At 40.6% G+C, this 20425-nt stretch overlaps 1 protein-coding gene across 2 annotated transcripts in view; it reads left to right on the top strand.

The window, feature by feature from the left end:
- Window positions 1–20425, top strand: part of CADPS (calcium dependent secretion activator) — a 517790-nt gene that overhangs the window by 276098 nt on the left and 221267 nt on the right. For both annotated transcript variants that reach the window (XM_084840490.1, XM_084840489.1), the window contains exons 10-11: window positions 7256–7364; window positions 10449–10661. In XM_084840490.1, the coding sequence (XP_084696616.1) occupies window positions 7256–7364; window positions 10449–10661 (322 nt within the window). The remainder of the gene's footprint in view (window positions 1–7255; window positions 7365–10448; window positions 10662–20425) is intronic.

Genomic DNA, 20425 nt, shown 5'->3' on the forward strand with positions numbered 1-20425 from the left:
CCTCGGAAACTATGGATTATTAAGTATGCTAACCCTCAAAATACACTCACTCTGTTAAGGGCACAGAGATTGCCAGTGATGGGGACTGAAGACTGGTGATGCCTTGCTGAGTCCCATTGAGCCCCAATAATGAATAAATCCCCTTCATGGATCACTGCCTTGTTGTGGCGAAGGGGCTTGTGTAACTCAGTGAAGCTATAAGCTATGCCATGCAGGGCCACCCAAGACGGACAGGTCATGGCGGAGAGTTCTGACAAAATGTGGTCCACTGGAGAAGGAAATGGCAACCCACTCCAGGATTCATGCCAAGAAAACCCCATGGAGTGTATCACAAGGCTAAAAGAGATGATGCCGGAAGATGAGCCCCTCAGGTCGGAAGGTGTCCAATATACTACTGGGAAAGAGCAGAGGGTATTTCCAAGTAGCGCCAGAAAGAGTGAAGCGGCTGGGCCAAAGCCAAAAGGACACTCAGCTGTGGATGTGTCTGGTGGTGAAAAGAAAATCCGATGCTGTAAAGACCAATATTATTTAGGAACCTGGAATGTAAGATCAATGAATCAAGGTAAGCTGGAGGTGATCAAACATGAGATGGCAAGATTGAACATCGACATCCTGGGAATCAGCGAACTAAAATGGACAAGCATGGGTGAATTTAATTCAGGTGACCATGATATCTACTACTGTGGGCAAGAATCCCTTAGAAGAAATGGAGTAGCACTCATAGTCAACAAAAAGGTGGGAAAAGCAGTACTGGGGTACAATCTCAAAAACGACAGAATGATCTCAGTACGAATCCAAGGCAAACCATTCAACATCACAGTAATTCAAGTCTATGCCCCAACCACTGAGGCCGAAGAAGCTGAGGTTGATGGGTTCTATGAAGACCTACAACACCTTCTAGAACTAACACTAAAAAAAGATGTCCTCTTCATCATAGGGGATTGGAATGCTAAAGTAGGAAGTCAAGAAATCACCGGGATAACAGGCAAGCATGGCCTTGGTGTACAAAATGAAGCAGGACAAAGCTTATCGAGTTTTGCCAAGAGAACATGCTGATCATAGCAAACACTCTTTTCCAACAACACAAGAGGTGACTCTACACATGGACATCACCAGATGGTCAATATCTAAATCAGATTGATTATGTCCTTTGCAGCCAAAGATGGAGAAGCTCTCTACAGTCAGTAAAAACAAGACCTGGAGCTGACTGTGGCTCAGATCATGAGCTTCTTGTTACAAAATTTTGGCTTAAATTGAAGAATGTAGGGAAAACCACTAAACTATTCAGGTATGACCTAAATCATATCCCTTATGAATATACAGTGGAGGTGAGGAACAGATTTAAGGGATTAGATCTGATAGACAGAGTGCCTGAGGAACTATGGACGGAGGTCTGTAACATTGTTCAGGAGGCAGCAACTCAATCCATCCCCCCCCCCAAAAAAAAATGCAAGAAAGCAAAGTGGCTGTCTGACGAGGCTTTACAAGTTGCTGAGGAAAGAAGGGAAGCGAAAAGCAAAGGAGAAAGGGGAAGATATATCCAACTGAATGCAGAGTTCCAGAGAATACAAGGAGAGACAAGAAGGCCTTCTTAAATGAACAATGCAAAGAAATTGAGGAAAACAACAGAATGGGAAAGACTAGAGATCTTTTCAAGAAAATCGGAGATATCAAGGGAACATTTTGTGCAAAGACGGGCATGATAAAGGACAAAGAAGGCAGGGACCTAACAGAAGCAGATGAGATTAAGAAGAGGTGGAAAGAATACACAGAAGAACTATATAGGAAAGATCTGAATGTCCCTGATAGCCATGATAGTGTGGTCACTGAACTTGAGCCGGACATCCTCGAGAGTGAAGTCAAGTGGGCCTTAGGAAGCATTAGTAACAACAAAGCTAGCGGAGATGAAGTATTCCAGGTGAGCTATTTAAAATCCTAAAAGATGATGCTGTTGAAGTGCTGCACTCAATATGCCAACACATTTGGAACACTCGACAATGGCCACAAGACTGGAAAAGGTCAGTTTACATTTCAATTCTAAAGAAGGGCAATGCCAAACAGTGTTCAAACTACCGCACAATTGCTCACATTTCACAAGCCAGCAAGGTTATGCTCAAAATCCTACAAGCTAGGCTTCAGCAGTATGTGAACTAAGACCTACCTGAAGTACAAGCTAGGTTCTGAAGAGGCAGAACTAGAGATCAAATCGCCAACATTCGCTGGATCATGGAGAAAGCAAGAGAATTCCAGAAAAACGTCTATTTCTGCTTCATTGACTACACTAAAGCCTTTGATTGTGTGGATCACAACAAACTCTGTCAAATTCTTAAAGAGATGGGGGTACCAGACCACCTTACCTGTCTCCTGAGAAACCTGTACGAGGGTCAAGAAGCAACAGTAAGAACCGGACATGGAACAACCGATTGATTCAAAATTGGGAAAGGAGTACGACAAGGCTGCATATTGTCACCCTGCTTATTTAACTTATATGCAGAGTACATCATGAGAAACGCCAGGTTGGATGAATCACAGGTCAGAATTAAGATTGCTGGGAGAATTATCAACAACCTAAGATAGGCAGACGATACCATCCTAATGGCAGGAAGCAAAGAGGATCTAAAGAGCCTCTTGTTGAGGGTGAAAGTGGAGAGTGCAAAAGCTGGTTTGAAACTCAACATTAAAAAAACTAAGATCATGGCATCTGGCCCCATCACTTCCTGGCATATAGAAGGGGAAGAAATGGAAGCAGTGACAGATTTTATTTCTTTGGGCTCCAAGATCACCACAGACGGTGACTGTAGCCATGAAATTAAAAGACGCTTGCTCCTGGGGAGGAAAGCTATGGCAAACCTAGTCAGCATAGTAAGAAGCAGAGACATCACCTTGCCGACAAAGGTCCGCATAATCAAAGCTATGGTTTTCCCAGTAGTAATGTATGGCTGTAAGAGCTGAACTATAAGGAAGGCTGAGCGACGAAGAATCTATGCTTTCGAACTGTGGTGCTGGAGAAGACTCTTACGAGTCCCCTGGGCTGCAAGGAGGTCAAATCAGTCCATCCTAAAGTAAATCAACCCTGAGTGCTCCTTGGAAGGAAAGATACTGAAACTGAAGCTCAAATATTTTGGCCACCAAATGCGAAAAGTCACTGGAAAAGTCACTTATGCTGGGAAAGATTGAAGGCAAAAGGACAAGGGGACGGCAGAGGATGAGATGGCTAGACAGCATCAGCGATGCAATGAATATGAACTTGAGCACACTCCGGGAGAGATCGGAGGACAGGAAGGCCTGGCGTGCTATAGTCCATGGGGTCACGAAGAGTCAGACATGACTTAACGACTGAACAAAATGAATAAATTAATAAATGACGATGATAAACAGCTGGCAGAGGATGCTGAAGGATGCAAGGGAAAGAAGAGGGTCTACCTACAGTTAGGAGGTTGAGCAGCCTGAAACCAAATAGAACTCTCTTTGTCACAGAATTCCCCTTTCTAAAATCTGAGATTTGGGGAAGCTTTTTCCTCTAAGAACAAAGAAAGTAGAAGGGGAGTAAGTGGGATGGGATGGTTTAAGTTTTCCAGCATAGGGATTTTGTGCAAAAGCGCAGAGTGCAAAGGGGACCTTCATTTGCGAATTCTTCATGTCTGTCTCTAACAGGTGCTAATGGCTGTTTATGTGTTTACTTTTAGGAGCAGTGCCTTGTTGTGGAGCTTTGCCTCTTTACGGCATACCTTGAGTGGCTTGGGTGTTTTAAGGACTGGCAAAATTAAGGCCTTCGCATAGTCCGGAGCTCCCACCTGTTGTATACACCAGAATATGCCCATGTGCATCCATGCAATGACCCTGTGTATCTACGTTTATTCATGATATACCTTATCTGGGCAACATGAAAGTTTCTAGACATGAGGCGTACACTTAAAGGGCAGTGAGGCTGAGCTCCTCAGTTACAGAGGAGATGCGAGCCAGCAGGCCTCAGCATCATAGAAACGCACATCTTCTGATGGGCTAGAAGCCACCAGCATAAGCACTGATATGGTGCCAGACAGTCCTCCTAGCAAATGGTATTTACCTGCATGGTACTGACTCCAGCCACTGACTTCCTTTTCCGCCATCTTACATCTCCCACTGAACAGGGCATTAGATTTTCCTTCCCCTTCCGTTACTGCTCAGCAGTAGCAGCCAGCCCCTCTTGTTTGCTGGATTGTCTCACCAGTCACTTGGCAATGACTGAAATCTACTTGAACAGGGGCCTGATTCATATATTTCCAGTCTGATTGTGGTAGCCACCAAAAAATCACTTCCTTACGATCTGTCTCCTCATTGTATCAATAACGTATGGAAAAACTAATGTTGTGTGAGTCCCCTGGATAACATATGGTTATTCCTCACTGCAGAGCTGCCCTTTCATCTGGGCCTCTGGAGTAGGCCGGGAAGTGTGCCCACATTCTTCTCACTCAGGAGGGGGAAGGAGGCAGTGCATGCCTCTTCCTCTTCCGAAAGCCAGTCATGGCTTTTTGAGTTGGGTGGGCAATGTGTTTCCAATACTCTTCCTGACCACCCAAATCAAACCTAGTCCTGCGGTTGGGGGGCAGGGGCGGTTTAAACACTTCTTACCTGCATCTGTGGCAGGCTACAGTTGATACTTTGGCAAGTTCAGAGCTGGAACAGGCCTGCCCCTTGCTCTGTCCACAGCAACTGCTTCTGTGATGTAAACGAAAGTGGGAAGTTATGGGGGAATGTTCACCACTTCCTAACTACTCATCACTGAGTCGTTTCTATGGGTGAAGCAAGGGGCATGCCTAGGCCTGCTTCTCTAGGCCTGGTTCTGCTTTGTGCCACCTCAGGAGGATAGGAATGGCCAGAGAACTCATGGAAAATAGCCAGAAGGGAGCTCAAGAGGATTTGCCTGGGGGACTGTTGCTGCTGCCCCACCAACCTGAGGCAACTGCCTCACAGTTGATGTTGAAGAGGAAAATGGGCATGGGCTTGTGTGCTGTGAGAGATGGTGATATTTCTGACTGGTTCTTGTGAGGAAAGTTTATTTTTCCCTTACATTCACCTGCTAATCTTTTGGGGAAACACCCACAAAGGCCTTAGAAAAGGCAAACAAGAATGCAAGTCACGCACAAAACGGCCATGATGCCCTGGGTGATGTAGGTGCAAATAAAGACCCTCAGATGAGTCATGACTGGTGATGACTCCTCTGAGGTAACACCTTAGATGTTGGCTTCCTTCCCTCATGTGGGTTTTTGAAGCAAAAAAATAATAGTTTTGTGACTATATTTGAAATATAGAGCATCACAGAATGGAGGAAATGTCAAGCAAAGTTAGGAGGCAACTTTCAGGGATTAAAACAGTTAATACTGATTTGAGGCCAGTGGAGGGCAGCATGGCATTGAAGTATCCTGACTTGCTTGAAAAATCTCTTAGTTTTCCAGTTTAAATCAATCACATTTTTACTATATAGTAGCAAGACACACATATATGTATCACATCCATTTTTGCAGTTTCTGTATGGTATGAAGGGAAGTATCATAGCTCTTTTTATACTACAGCCAGCAGACCCTCACATCCAGTCAGTCTGCAAGTGTGTGGGGATTTCCTCCACCCCTACCCCCAATTCCTCCAAAATGACAAACACAATCCATTGATCCAAGAGTTTTAAGGATCCATCAGAAATCAAAGTTTCCTCCAGAGGTCAAAGAAACGTCCAAACCAATATAATTATGTAAGAAATCCAGGATGTGACACAACCTTAACAAACTCATTTTGAAATCATTTGACAGTAAATTTCCCTGTCCCTAGCCTAGAGCACAGGAGAATCCTTTGCTTTCTAACTGCCTTCTTCTAGACAATCCTGATTTTAAAAAAATAAATAAATAAATAAGTACGAGCTGGGTCTTGATGCAGCCTGATGGGCACCTAAAGGCGATGTCAAAGCCCCCTGCAGCCAATAAAAAGACTGCCGTCAAGAATTTGACATTGAATGCGTCATGTCAGAGATTGTAACTCAGAGGAGTGAGAGCTGCCATTTATAGGACCAATGACAACAACTGTACAGATCTGTGGGGTTTTAAGATTGCTTTAATCTGACTGGTAACCACCCATTAAGCTCACATTGTTTCTGACAGTGTGTCACTCTGGCACTATCCAAGTGAATGATAAGAATTTTCAAAGCATGTAGATTCTTCCGTTTAGACAACAGAATAGTTTGTTTTTTAAGAAAGCCCTGGGATTAATTCAGAGAGTGAAATGTCCACTGTAAAATTGTTTGTTAAGTAATGTTAAAAGATAATTCTAGGAATAACAAGAAAAGATATAGACAGATATTTTATTTATTTATTTATTTATTTATTGAAATTTCTATACCATTCAATAGCCAAAGCTATGGGGGAGGGGGGAACAGGACTCCTGTTGTGCTTCCCACAACAGGTTCTACCTAGGCCTGTCTTGTCCTAGATGCCCAGTGGAAAAAAACCCAATGGAGTTAGTTAGGCTAGGGCAGGGCAGTGGGGGGGGGGGACTTGTGGCCCTCCAGATGTTTTGCAAACACAAAGGAGATATGTATCCCAATTGCTCAAAACACAACAAACAATTTCTGTTAAATATTTGTTTTATTGTGTGTATAAAAAATTTTGTCGTTTGACCACTGAGGAAGACCTGTGTCGAAACGCGTTTGGTCATTTTATATTATTTCCTATTGTGGTTGTATTGATCATTTTAATCTGTGTTTTTCTAGAAAATAATTTTAGTGTAAAGATTCCAACAACAAAAATTCTTTAGCGTTTTTAATTGCACTAATTTGTGGTGCATCCCAATTCATTGTTTGTTGTTGCCTCCAGGTGTTTTGGCCTACAGTTCTGATCAGCCCTTGCCATCATAGCCAATGGTGAAGGATCATGGGAGTGTATTTATTTATTTATTTATTTATTTATTTATGTTATACCCCACCTTTCCATTCCAAGGGGTATTTGATAATCAGGAGGCTACAGTGGTGCCTTGCTTTGCGCCCCTAGGATGATGAATATAGTATCTCAGCATTCTGTCTTCCATTCAGAAGAAACTTGGATATCCTATTGCAAAATTTACAGTAGCATGTCAGGACCGGATAGGTTCCCAAATTATAACTGTGGAGAGATTTCATGTATTAGCATTTCAATGGAGATAAAATGTGAATGCATAAATATTTGCAAATGCTGCCACTTGAAATTTCTTCCATCATCACTTGATACTATTTAAGCTTTATGATTTTCTGCAGGTTAGCCAGTATACATTTGCGATGTGCAGTTACAGAGAGAAAAAAGCTGAGCCTCAAGAGCTGTTGCAACTTGATGGATATACAGTGGACTACACAGACCCACAGCCAGGTAGGCAAGATAAGTGTCTTTTATTTTCTGATTGTCTGTAGGTTTGCTGAACAGTTATGGTCTTAATGAGAGCTTCTTGATTTTTCAAGATATGTTAAAGTAGACTTCTTATGTCTACAGAGAAAGAGACCTACAGAGAGATGATGCATTTCAAGATGCTGCACAATTTAACTTTATTTTCAATAAAGCCCCAATTCTTTTTAGGTGCCTTCAGGGGCTACAAAATCAAATTTCTTAAAAAGAAAAATAAAGAACAGCAAATGAATTCAATACAAATTGCATATGACTTTGTACTTACTTGCTTTAAAATTGCCTTCTGAGAACTCAGAATGATATTTGTCTTCAACTCAATAACTGGCAGGTAAAATTATTACTGGAGGCATCAGAGTCAATATATGGGTGTAGGCAATCCTTCATTTAGGCGCTAGCAATTTCAGAGAGATAAGAAGTCAGGGACATTCTGAGTTATCTAGCTACTTTTTTTTTCTGTGTAGATACCTAACTGCACAGAAAAACCAAGGGAGTGTCACTAAAGAAAAAAAAAAGTTCAATTACAATAGAGCAAAGGAATCTAATTCCTTATTAAGGCATTGTAGGGCCAAAGATTTTTGTCTTAGAATCCACTCCATTGCCTTTCTATGTAGGGACTTGCCATTTTCTGTGTTTAGGAGTTCTACTGCCTAGAACCTCACATTCAATACAGTATTATTTTTTTCTGTAGAATGACTGACTAGTGGGGTGCCCAGTTTCTTGTTTCTGATCTTAAGAACATAAGAAGAGCCATACTGGATCAGGCCAAGGGTCCATCTAGTCCAGCATTCTGTTCATACAGTGGCCAGCCAGCTGTCGATCAGGAAACCACAAGCAGATCTTGTAAAGGTGTTCTCCCATCCTTTCCTGGAGGATTTTTAATGTTTTTCCAACACAAAATTTCCTAAATGGACACTAAGTGATATATATCACATTACTGGTATTGCATGTAGCAAAGAGTCTCAAGGAATATTGTTTATGGTTGGAAAGATGCTCAAATTCATTAATTTTACAGGTGTATCTACAGCAAACACAGTACCCACAGGGTTGATGACCCCTAGGTACTGCTGATTATATATTAGACATTAGATAGGAGAGATATCAGACACTGCCTTCTAGAGCTAGCTGGGTTGGTGTTGTGCAAAAACTATTCATTGTTAAATTTATTATTTCTGTTGTTAGACACCCGGGCTACCAGGAGGAAAGGCAGAGTATAAATGTTTTAAATACATATATACATCTTGGAAAAAAGCCCATTGTGTGATCCCTTTTGAAGAAAGCATAATTGAACCTCACTACCCTTGAAGACGGTTCGGAAGCTGCAGCTAGTACAGAATGCGGTGGCTCGCCTGATTAAAGGCAGCTGCCGGCGAGATCACATCACTCCAGTGCTGAAGGAGCTGCACTGGTTACCACTTGTTTTCTGGGCCAAATTCAAGGTGTTGGTTTTGACCTTTAAAACCCTATATGGTTCCGGCCCAGCCTATCTCAAGGAGCACCTCCAGCAACACCAGATAGACTGCTCAACAAGATCAGCCTCAGATGGCCTTCTCTCTGTCCCATCAACCAGGATAGCTAGGCTGGTGGGGAAGAGGGAGAGGGCCTTCTCTGTGGTGGCCCCCACTCTGTGGAACTTCCTCCCTAGGGAACTCTGCCATGTCCCCTCTTTAATGAGCTTCGGCCACGCATTAAAAACATGGTTGCTCAGGCGGGCGTTTGGGGTGGCCTTGGGTAATTTTAGAAATGTGATGTTTTTAATGTTGCATTTTATTGTTTGGGACTATTTTTATTGTTGTACATCACCCAGAGTGGCTGGGTGACCAGCCGATGGGCGATTAATAAATTTAATAAATGAATGAATGAATGAATACCTGCCTGCCTGCCTGCCTGCCTGCCTGCCTGCCTGCCTGAATAAAAACATCTTTGCCTGCCAGCCGGATGACTACAACAAAGAAACCAACCTAGCATCCCTTGGCAGAGAGTACCAGAACCATGTTACCTCCCCATTAATTAATGGTTTCATTAATTAATACAGGATTCCTGTTGTGTGGGGGACGGGGGTTTCCTTTCCCCCTGTGACTTGTAGAAATTTGCATTGATAAATTTTAATTATGTCTGCAATATACACAAGCGACGTGCATCCGCAACCATCCCTCCCAACACCTCTCTCCTCAACCCCAATAGATAACTATAATGTCTCTAGATGTATTCTAGAAATCTGTCTGGGTGACAGACACGAAAACTTCTTCCCAGTACTTCGTGCATGTGGCCATGTTGATCAAAAGCAGGAACATTAGAACCTATCTGTCAACAAAGAACCAGAAAATGTGGTCTCGATGGCAACTATGGAGAAGCCAAAAAGAACGGTTGGAGGATGGGCTTTACTTTGCTACCGTAAGGCTCCAAGAAAAAGAGTGACGACTCAGATAGTCAGCATTACACAGTGTTAGCATTTGTCCACCCTGTGAAAGGAAGCTGAAATATATAGCACGCTATTACTACTGTGAAAGGTCTGAAATTAGTCTTGAATATATTGGCACACATGTTGTTACTGAGTAATGATTTGCAAGACACTGGCAGTCAAATTGTTAAGTTTTGGGCATCCTAGCTCCATTATATTTTGTGATGAGGGCCATTTGGCCCAGAATTTCACCTTTGTGCTCACTGGCTTGGATGCAAAGAGCCATTTGCATGAATGCTCACACAAGGGGGAGGAGTCTCAAATTCCTCTCCCTCAGCTGTAACCCCTTGCACCATATTGCATTTCATTCTGGAGAGTCCCCTGACCCACAGGAGGAGCTTTCTAGAAGGCATTGGGGTTACAGTGGGAAGGAGGAGATGGGAAAACCCTCTTGGAAAAGCAGAACTGCATCCTTTGGGTGTATTCAATGTTTGTTTGTCTAACTTAAGTCCCATTCATTTCAATGGGTCTACTCTAAGTAGAACTAACTTTGGATACAGCACTTTGTTCTTAGGACCAAGCCACTGATGCTGTGTAATAAATCCCATCTCCATGTGCTCTCTTTCTAATAACTGCTTTCTTGTTTTCTTCAGGTTTGGAGGGTGGCAGAGCATTTTTCAATGCAGTGAAAGAAGGAGACACTGTGATTTTTGCAAGTGATGATGAACAGGACCGTATCCTGTGGGTCCAAGCTATGTACCGAGCCACCGGTCAGTCCCACAAACCTGTGCCACCTACTCAAGTTCAGAAGCTTAATGCTAAAGGAGGAAACGTGCCCCAGCTAGATGCCCCAATCTCTCAATTTTGTAAGTAAAACATGCTCTCATTGAAGCAACTGTTTTTGCTCAACAGGTTGTTTGTGCATAGATGTGCCGGGGGAAGGATCATGGTTCTTCAATATACATTTTTCATTAGTTTACCTTTACATCTGAGGATTCGGAATGATATGTACAGTGAACCAAGAAAAGAATCCTATTGGGGAACTTCCAAAGTAAAGTCTAAAATGCAATACTTGATGGAAATTATCTCGGTGGATATGTTTTGGAAGGTTACAGGATTTCACATAATAGTTCCTTACACCATTGCATGTGCATCTGAACAGTGCTTCCCCTTTTTCATTCTGCATCTCTGCTTTCCAGTTTTTTGGGGACAAGCTATTAGTATAGCCATGTTCTGTTCCCTAGAAAACTAGCTATTATGCTGTAAGTGTAGTGAAGACCTAATCACCAGTCTTTTAAAGGCTGTTGTTTGGATCTAGGGCAGCATAGGTTCACACTACTGGCTTACTCCAAGAGCAGAGGAATGCAAATATATTTTACACCCAGCAGCTGCCCTTGGGGCAGAACCTCAGGCCCAGGAGCCAAATCCAGCACTCTGAGGTTCTCCAAATAGCCACACCTCTTTCCTCTGCCCCACCTTCTTTCCCCCGACTGCTGATAATTTGGTGGTTCCCCAGTTTTTGTGCCATTTTTTCACCATTCTAAAAGGTTGACATGCCTCTCCTTGAGCTTGATTACTGGCAGTAAGAGTTTTAAGCTAAAATACAGTGGTATTTGGGGACTGTTTTGCCCCCTTTGGCCCTACCCACCAGTGGAACGTGGGCCCCGAACACTTCACCAAATTCCAATTCAGCCCTTGGGCTAAAAGAGGTTCAACACGCCTGTTTTAGAATAAGCAAATATATAGAAACTGCCTAATTGCCTGTAGGTACACCTTCTGCACCCTCAAAATTAGCTGTAGATCACAAGGATTTGAACCTTTACTTTATTGATTATATTTTCTCATATATATTTTAAGTTCAACTTCCCAGGAGCACTTATGGGCATATAGAAGAAATTCTATGTACAAGTTTTAACTGTTACATATGCCTTCCAAAGACCTTCATCCTGAGTCAGCCTTCCTGAGAATGCTTTGTTATAGCACATAAATATCATTAATTATTTAATTAAGTAATAGAAATATGGTCTCTAATAGACTTAAACTATCCTTAAAATAAGTTTTTAATTACTTAGAGAGCAATCCTATGTCCCCTAGACAGTGTCTGGGGGAGATGGGATTTTTCAGTTTCCCAATTACAGCTTGTAGCTTGGAAACTGCTCCTTGCCCCCTCGCTCACCCCCTCTAAGCCAGGGCAGAGAGAACCACACCGCTACTGCCTCTGTGCTTGTAACACAGAGCACAGAGGGATGAAAATGGGGCGTTCCTGGGGGCGGGGATGGGAGGGAACCATGGAAGCTATTTTAGACAGCTTGCTATGTGGTCTCCAGCCCCGTTCCCACCCCCTCCCTGAACCCACTCTTAGACATGCAAAAACGCGAAGGCAAAGTGCAGGGCGGCTGCAGCACGGAGGGAATCCTCTCCTCTGTGCTGCTTCCGCCCTGCATTGGATAGGCAGTCGCCTCCGACCTCAGGGGAGATTGGAGGTGCCCATCTATCTGTATAGGATCGCACCCTAAATTTAGTCTGTGCAATTTAGTTAATTTGCAGTTTAGTCAGTTAGTTTGATAGTCAGTTAGTTATTGGACTTATAGCCTGCCCGATTGCAAGGTCTTGGTGGGTAAGTGTATTCTAATTATTCTATCTTATTCCTCCCTATCCCTGGCCACTGAAAGCTAATTAAAATAAACCAATTTACACTGATCCTGAAAGATATCGAGTCCTGGGCTTTGGTGAGATGTAACATCCTGGGCTTTGCTAGGGGGCTTTAATCCTTTTTCCTCTACTGTAGCCCTGACCCGGATAGGCTCCATGCCAGATATTGGCAATTTGTTTTAATGGGTTTCTATTTGGCAATATAAACTGCAGACATGGTGGGACAGTGGTGGGAGGAGTTACAGGGCACCTATGCCCCATCCTAGGATCCTGGTCCAGATCAGGGCCATTGTGCTTACTCTAGAGTAAAAAAGAAAAAAAAGATGTAGCTACTAGCTATGTCACTAAAGTAATGTGTGCTTTGGTGCTAAGACACCTGTGTTAAGAAATCAAATCAGGTCTTTTTCAAGGAAAGATTCTACCAGGTCACTGTGTTTGTGTGTTCATCACCCTTCAATATAACCTGCCCTCTCGTGTGACAGAGTATAGCAGAGTCAAAATACCCCAAAGTCTTGCCTTCATAGCCATCCGTTTTTTTTTCTCTGGTAGCCTGAGATGGGATATACAGGTTCTTGGACACGTTGCTACTGGTAATGTTTCCTCATTTGCCCCAGATTATGAAAAATGATAAGATTTGAGAACTATTAAATAACGCTTATCTTTTTTTCACATGCTTGCATAGCTTGGACTCCTACTCTGTCTTTATTATTGCCCAGCAAAGCTTGGTTTCCATTTCAGTATGAATGAAAACATGGCATGATGCAGGTTGATTGAAAGTGATTCATTTCATGTTTTCATTTCTGTTGCCCGTATACATGACACAGGGACAATGTCCATTGATTTAACCTGGCCGTTTGACTGATTGGTTGAGTGAAATGCTGCAGCATTGGACCTTATAATGGCATGTGCATTCTAATCCCACCTCCTTTAGGCACACACACACATACTCAGAAAGAACATATTAGGAGCAGCCCATTTTCATGATTCAAATTATGACAGGCTTATGACACACATAAGGTAAGTAACAACAGCATATTTACCTGAACTGCTTGCACAAGGGTATTGCGGGGAAGTTTGGTGGCCTCTCCTAGCTCTGTGAATGACTGGCTGGTCCCGAAGTAGATGATAAGAATATTGTTTTTCCATAATATTGGTTCCCAATATTCATCCCTAAAGCTGTGTTCGCCCCATTTCTTGCATTCCATATGCTCTGTCTTTACCTGGCCAGGCAGCCAAAGATGCACCTTCCGGTATTTTGAACTTGCAGTTTTCCATTCCTTAAAGAATGGTCATCCCAGTCCCAAGATGGTGAAGCTAAGGATGTGGGATTCACAAATCCCCCGCCCTCTTGGAGTCTCCATTATCAGAATCTGGAACCTCCATAATTATTCCTAAATGTCCTATCTCTTCTCCTTTAGGTCCTGATAATCCCTTTCTGTTGTGGCTTTCTCAGGGAACAGTGATGCCCCTAACCTCAGAAATTGCTGTATACCCTAAGGGGGAAATTCCCAACATTGTTACAAAATGAGACAGTGGGAAATCCAGACTAGTTACTGTACCAGGTTGCTGCATTGCTCTGGAATGGACCAAGCATATCAAAGAATGTGGCTTCTTCCCTCCCCAGTTTATCCCCTTCTTTTAGTCCTTTATTACTAACTCCACATGGAGTGACCTTTCAAGGCAAAGAGGGAAAGACAGAAGCATGTCAGGGGTCTTGTGCACACATTATGTATTACCTCTTAGTGAGTGAAGCATGTGTTCTCCTTACCTAAACAAAAAAATGTGCCCAATGATCTGGAGATTCTACCAGCATTAGCACTGAAATTCTACCCCCTAGCATACCCTTTCATGAAAGTGAGCAGTTGATGTCACTTGGTGGGAGGAATAATGTCCTGTGTTGTGAGGTATGGCTTCCTTGGTTTACTTTGTCCTCACTTCCAGCATTTGCTAATTAATTCTCATTGGCTATGCTAGCAAACAGGACATCCAAAATCAAACACAATTCCAGAAACCTGCCAGTTAAAAGTCACGTGCTGTGGCTTAGCAAATGGGAGAGGTGGGTGAAGGCAACCCCATTCTGAATTCCCATTTCGTCTGGTTCTCTGTTGCTTCGTAAAGTAATAGAAGGCAACCACAGCAAAGCATTGTGAGGGTGGAAGAGTGCAGATCAAGAGTCCTGATCAAGAGCAAGTTCCTAATAGGTAACGTGTACAACTGTAGGTAGCTCTAAGTAGCCACAGACCTACCACTAGAGGTTGCTAGAGGTAATCCATAATCTCGTAAGTGAAAAACCACCAAGAGGTAAATGTGAAAAAACTGTTCATGTAATCTTGACATAAAGTGCAATTACCCAGGGATGGAATCAACTAAACAAAAACCTAGGGGCAAGTCTTGCAAAAGCATAATATGTGCACAGGCCTTTAGCCTGAACCCATGCATCTCTGCTGCTTTTTGTGCTCACTGAAACACCCGTGAGCTCAGGCTGTGAAGGTTCATGCTTTATTAATGCCTGCATATTTGTATCTATTCTTCTTGTATTATAGAATACCAGGCACCTTTTAAAATACATCAATGGGCAATAAATATATGCAGGTAGAGATATAAGCATCAGAAGTGAGTCCTTTTTATGCACACATGATGATGACTGTCAAGTGTTACAGGACAATAGAACCAATTGTTCAGTGTCCATATAAATCAAGTATTGCATTTTAAAGGGGTTTATTTTATTTTTCTTACTCGCCCACAGAAAGGTAAGGATTGTTGTGAGAATTGCTTTTATTCTTGTGCATTTAGCTTGCATATCCTTTTTGTTTACTTTTCCTTGTTCACAGAGGCATGTAGTTCTTGGTACATTAAAGGCTTGAAAGAAAGTACACATTAGAGGCACTTTTCATTAGTCTAAATTTTTTGTTAATACTTTCATAGATGACATAAATTGCCTAAAGATGGCAGAACTGCTTTGTGTTACCAACCAGGAAAATAAAACAAACACTCCGGTCTTAGGATGAAGCTGTCTGTAAACCAGAAACTTGAGAACAACACATTTTACAGTTGGGAAACTTGGGAATAATACTGAATTCATTTGTTTCCCACCTAATTTGTCTTAGGAAATATAAGCTTTATGCAACACTTGAGTTCCCATTTGATAACTGGTTTCCAACTTTGAATGAAACAGATAGCTTTTTTAAAAAAAAAAAAGAAAAGAAAAAAAGTGGAGTGTCTTTTGACATGCATTTTAAATGCAGAAAACAATAGATCCTGCTATTCAACTGTTTTGTAACATTCTACAATCCCATTTTTGTGGGGAAACTGGTAGTTTTTTTGTTGTTCTTGTTTGCTTCTACAAAAAAAAATTAACAGAGCTATCCTATTCACATTTATTCAGAAGTAAGTCCCACTGTGTTCAATGGAGCTTACTCCCAGGTAAGTGTGTATAGGACTGTAGCCTTAGCAATCTAGAAGTCTCATATATGCTTTCAGTAAAAGAAAAACAAAAAGTCCACCCAAAGCCTTTGCTCGTTACTCTTAAAATGATGTACAACACCCTTTGGCAATATATGAAATTTCATTACCTGGCCACTTGTCTGGGGATAAAAAAATTTGCCTGTTCTGTTTTGTTATTGGCACACTAGCCAAAATGCATGCATGTGCACACACACACATACACACACACACACACAGAGAGAGCTTTTATTTTTATCCTTAAAGTTATTTTAAACATGAAAGATTGTTCAGTAATTGTTTCACATATCACTTGTGCTTTTCTTTTCATATTTCATTTTGTTTTATTTGTAATAACTGTTCTTTTTAAAGATGTTAATCACATCACATTCAAAAGATTTGGCTATTCTTTTTGAGAAGTTGTGTGATCCTTTGTTTCACCCTTTTATATATTTTAATTTATATATATATATTTATATGGCTAGGTTTTATTGAGCTTCATAAGAAACTTTCAGCTGTTAAGTGTTGTTTGTTCATATTCTTTTTAAGTTGTTTTCTTTGCCTTTGATTTTCATATTTTTCGTTTCATTCTTTGCTTGAACCCAAATACTCTAGCTGCTAGGTTAGAACTCCTGTCTGCTTTCCTGAGCCTTGTTGCTAGTCTTTATGTTATTCTGGTTTGTTCCTTCTTACCCTGCTAACTTCTAGCTGGACTCAAGGGTAAGTGCTTCCCTGTAGCTAGCACTGCTCAGATAATCAGAGTCGATTATCTGACATATGCAATGTGCTTTTTTTTTTCCTCCTCTTAAATCTTTTTCATGTTTAGATTTTGTAGTAAAAAAAAATCCATATTATTTTCCTGAATTTAGGTTTGAAATGTAAGTTTCCATACTGAAATTAGGATGCATGTGGTGTTTGCATAATTGCCTTCTCTCTCTGGCTTTCATATTGGCATCAACTGATCCTCTTAGTAAAAGCCAACCATTAACATTTCCTATTTTTTTCATTTCAAGGTTGTAAATATGAATTAACATCACAATGAGACCGTAACTATTACCTTACTTTTGTTTTCATGGAATTGACATCTAGTTTGACTGCTTTAATGCCTGACAACAGATCATTCTGCACTTTCCCAATCTACCGTTCTTTCATTTTTGTGTTTTTTCCCTTTCTAATTATTAGCATGGTGTAGTGCACCAGCAGAATGGTGTTAACCCTGGACACTTCCAAGAATAGAAAGGTAGTAAGCCTGATGAGAGAAGGTGCAGAATGTTAAAGGGGAAAATTAACAAGAACAATAATAAACAATTCCCTGTGGGTACAAGTATGAATCCTTATTAGTTAGCAGCTTTCAGTTATCTACAAACCAAAAATGGGTATCAGGGTGGTGATTATTTTGATAGACCTTTGTTATTTTGTTATTTTCTTAATATATGTAGTTAGATGTGTGTGTGTGTGTACAATCACATAAGAGAGAAAATAGCTTAGACGCAATAGGGTTTCTTCCTTTATCCCATCCTCACCTTTTCCCCACTCCCACCACCACCACCACCAAAAAAATCCATTAAAAATGAACGCTTAGCATGTGATCTCAAATATAACTCTTCCATAGCAAAGCAATACTTTTTTAATGAAATGTAAGACATCTATAGTTTTTAAATCATCTTTTGTTTACTTTTCCCTGGTAACGTACTGGGCTATAAAAGAAAGACAAGCTGAATGCTTTCTAATAAAAGAGTCCCCCCCCCGGCCCCTCCATGTTAAAGAAACAATATGCTGTACTAACTCTTTATTCATGTTCAAAAAGCTGTTCCTCAAACAAATGGTGAGTGAGTGCACCTTTACTTAAGAGGGAATTGGATCCATCACTGGTCGCGAGAGCTGGCAAATATGTATCTGGAGTATTTTGAATGCAGTAATGAGATGGAGCAGTTGGATTCATACCTCCTGACCATGAGACAATACTCCTTTTTCTTTTCTTTTCTTTTTTCCCCCATAAGCATACCCTGGATACCAGGCAGAATTTCTTCACCACTTCTAGCAAATATTTTATTTTATTTTATTCTTTTTCTCCTTTATTCAATTTTTCTTTTTCTTTTTACTTTTTTTAAGTCGGTGGGGGTGGTCTGAAGAGGAACAGATTTGCAAAGAACAGAGTTTTGGTAGAAAATCTGGATTTTGCTTCTTTTAAAAAGAAAAAGGGAAAAGAAAAGAAAGACTGAATGAATTCTGGTCTGACCGCATAATATCTTGCACTAGAATGCATTCCTATCCTCTTGGTTGTTTATTTTCAACAATTTGTGTGCCTTTAGTTGCTTTAGTCTATATTTATCTCTCATGAGAACACTGCTATGTTTCTTGTATTGTCAACTTGCAGATGCTACATTACAGGAATGCAGTATTAATATAAAAAATTAGTTTTTACATATTTTTGCATGAACTGTAAATCACTGTCTGGGCCTTTCAACAGCAGTGCAGGGACCCCCCACACCATTAGTTAATTCAAAACATTTTAAAATGTAGTAAAGTGTAGTAAAGCCTTTTTGTGTTCTAAAATCTCTTTATTGAATGGAACACTTAGTTTATTCAGATAAACTATTAAAACAGTACCCACTAAATATTAAACACTGTTCTCATTCCAATTTTAACATATTTAGTGATTTACAGTCAAATGCGTTATTGAGGAAAAAAACATTAAATCAAATGTAAAGGAATATTCTTGTTTATGCCCTAGGGAGTAAAACACTATAAAACATGGTCATATATATATATATATATATATATATATATATATATAGTGAAATCATGCCAAAGTAGGGATCAGTATTATGCGAAACATTACTCAAGTGAGTAAAAAAAAAGAAAGTGAGTAGCCCTATATTAATTATCACCATGGCTTAAAATGAGAGGCAAGATTATGGCACACTCTAAAACAGCAAGGGAGATAGCAACATTCCTAGATTTAGTATACCAAATGCCAAGATAACCAATGAGAGACAGTGTTTAGAATCGTCCTATGTTCTGCTGGGGATGGGTTTTTTTCTCTTGAAAAGCTGAAGTATGCTTTTTCTCAGACACTTTGCTGTGGTGTTTTGTTACTAAGGAGTTATTTTCCATGTATCTATTCAGCTTAACAGTGCAATTCCTGTTAATGTGTACTCAGAAGTAAGTCCCACTGAGTTCGGTGGGGCTTATTCCCAGGTAAGTGTAATAGGATTGCAACCTAAGCTTATGAGACTATGGAGAAACATAGCAGTTCTTCAGAGCATGCTGTGTGTACAAGAGGCTTGGTGTAGCCTGAAGTCCATTTTGCCCTCTCATCTATAGTCGTGCAAAGCTAAAGAAGAGTTAAGAATGATTAAAAAACTTACCATGCTAGCCTAACTATGCCAATAAAGCATCTTCTAGAAATATCTGTAAATGAGTAGCTGCCATCAATCATTGTCATTCCTTTATTTCATGTCTACTGATGAGGTTGACTAGTGTCATTGTTTGTTACTGTCTAAACCATAACTTCATTCTTGTAATGTCAAGCAGATATGACAAGCACACATTTTCCAGATGAATAAAATACAAAGTCACCTTTTAATTTACAATTGGATGGTTGGTGGTGGGTTTTTTAAAAAAATAAAAATAAAAATAAAAAAATCTGTTCTAAAAATGTACTCAGATGCTCATTTGCCTATTGAGCTAAAACAAATCCTTGCAACAATAAATAAAAACAGGGTTTTGAATTCTTATGGACAAATTAATATGCCGCAGCCTTTTATAACAGGAATCTTTTCTGAAATTTTGCACCCATTTGTAAGACTCCATCAGAATGTGACTAAACTCTTGATGTAGCAACAAGAAATTAGGAAGAAGAAAAATAAATAGGAAGAGAAAGATGTTTGACATTTCTGTCTGCTTTGGTCAGTAGACCACACCAAAAGTGGCCCTTCTACAACAAGCTTATAGCATGTGAAAGGTGAATTCTTTATTTAGCAAAACAGTGGGCTTTTCTACATGAGGCTGTTAATCCACTGCATCTACTTTCAGTTTTGTTGTAGAATTGAGATCCAAGCATTACATGAAGAGCATTTCCTTTCCTGCTTTTTTGCTACATAATTTTAAGTGGCCCTGTAGAATAGTGAAATAGCGCGAATACACAAGAGGAAATAGCGCTTTCTTTCACCATCCAAAATAATCCCCCATTTCCCCTGCTTAAAAAAAAAAAAAAACTCTCATAAAGTGATGTTTACAAACAGAAGCAAAACTGGAGGTTCACAACGTCATCTAAAAAACCCATAAAGAACTGTGAGTAGGAAATGATGAGCACACAACAAATGCCTCATATAGAGCTCAATATTTTCCTGATAGCAACTTGACTTTTCACAAAGTCAAGCGTGTACAAAAAACATCATTAATGACAGTAGAGGTTTGTGATGTCAGCTGATTAACCTAAAGGTTCTCATGTTATATACTAAGAATGTTCCTATATAATATACTCAGTATTGTCTACATTGACTGGCAGTGGGTCTCCAGAGTTTCAGATAGG

This window comes from Heloderma suspectum, chromosome 2 (assembly GCF_057233095.1).
Source record: "Heloderma suspectum isolate Gila_16-S chromosome 2, 16-S_ref, whole genome shotgun sequence".
Classification (NCBI taxonomy): domain Eukaryota; kingdom Metazoa; phylum Chordata; class Lepidosauria; order Squamata; family Helodermatidae; genus Heloderma; species Heloderma suspectum.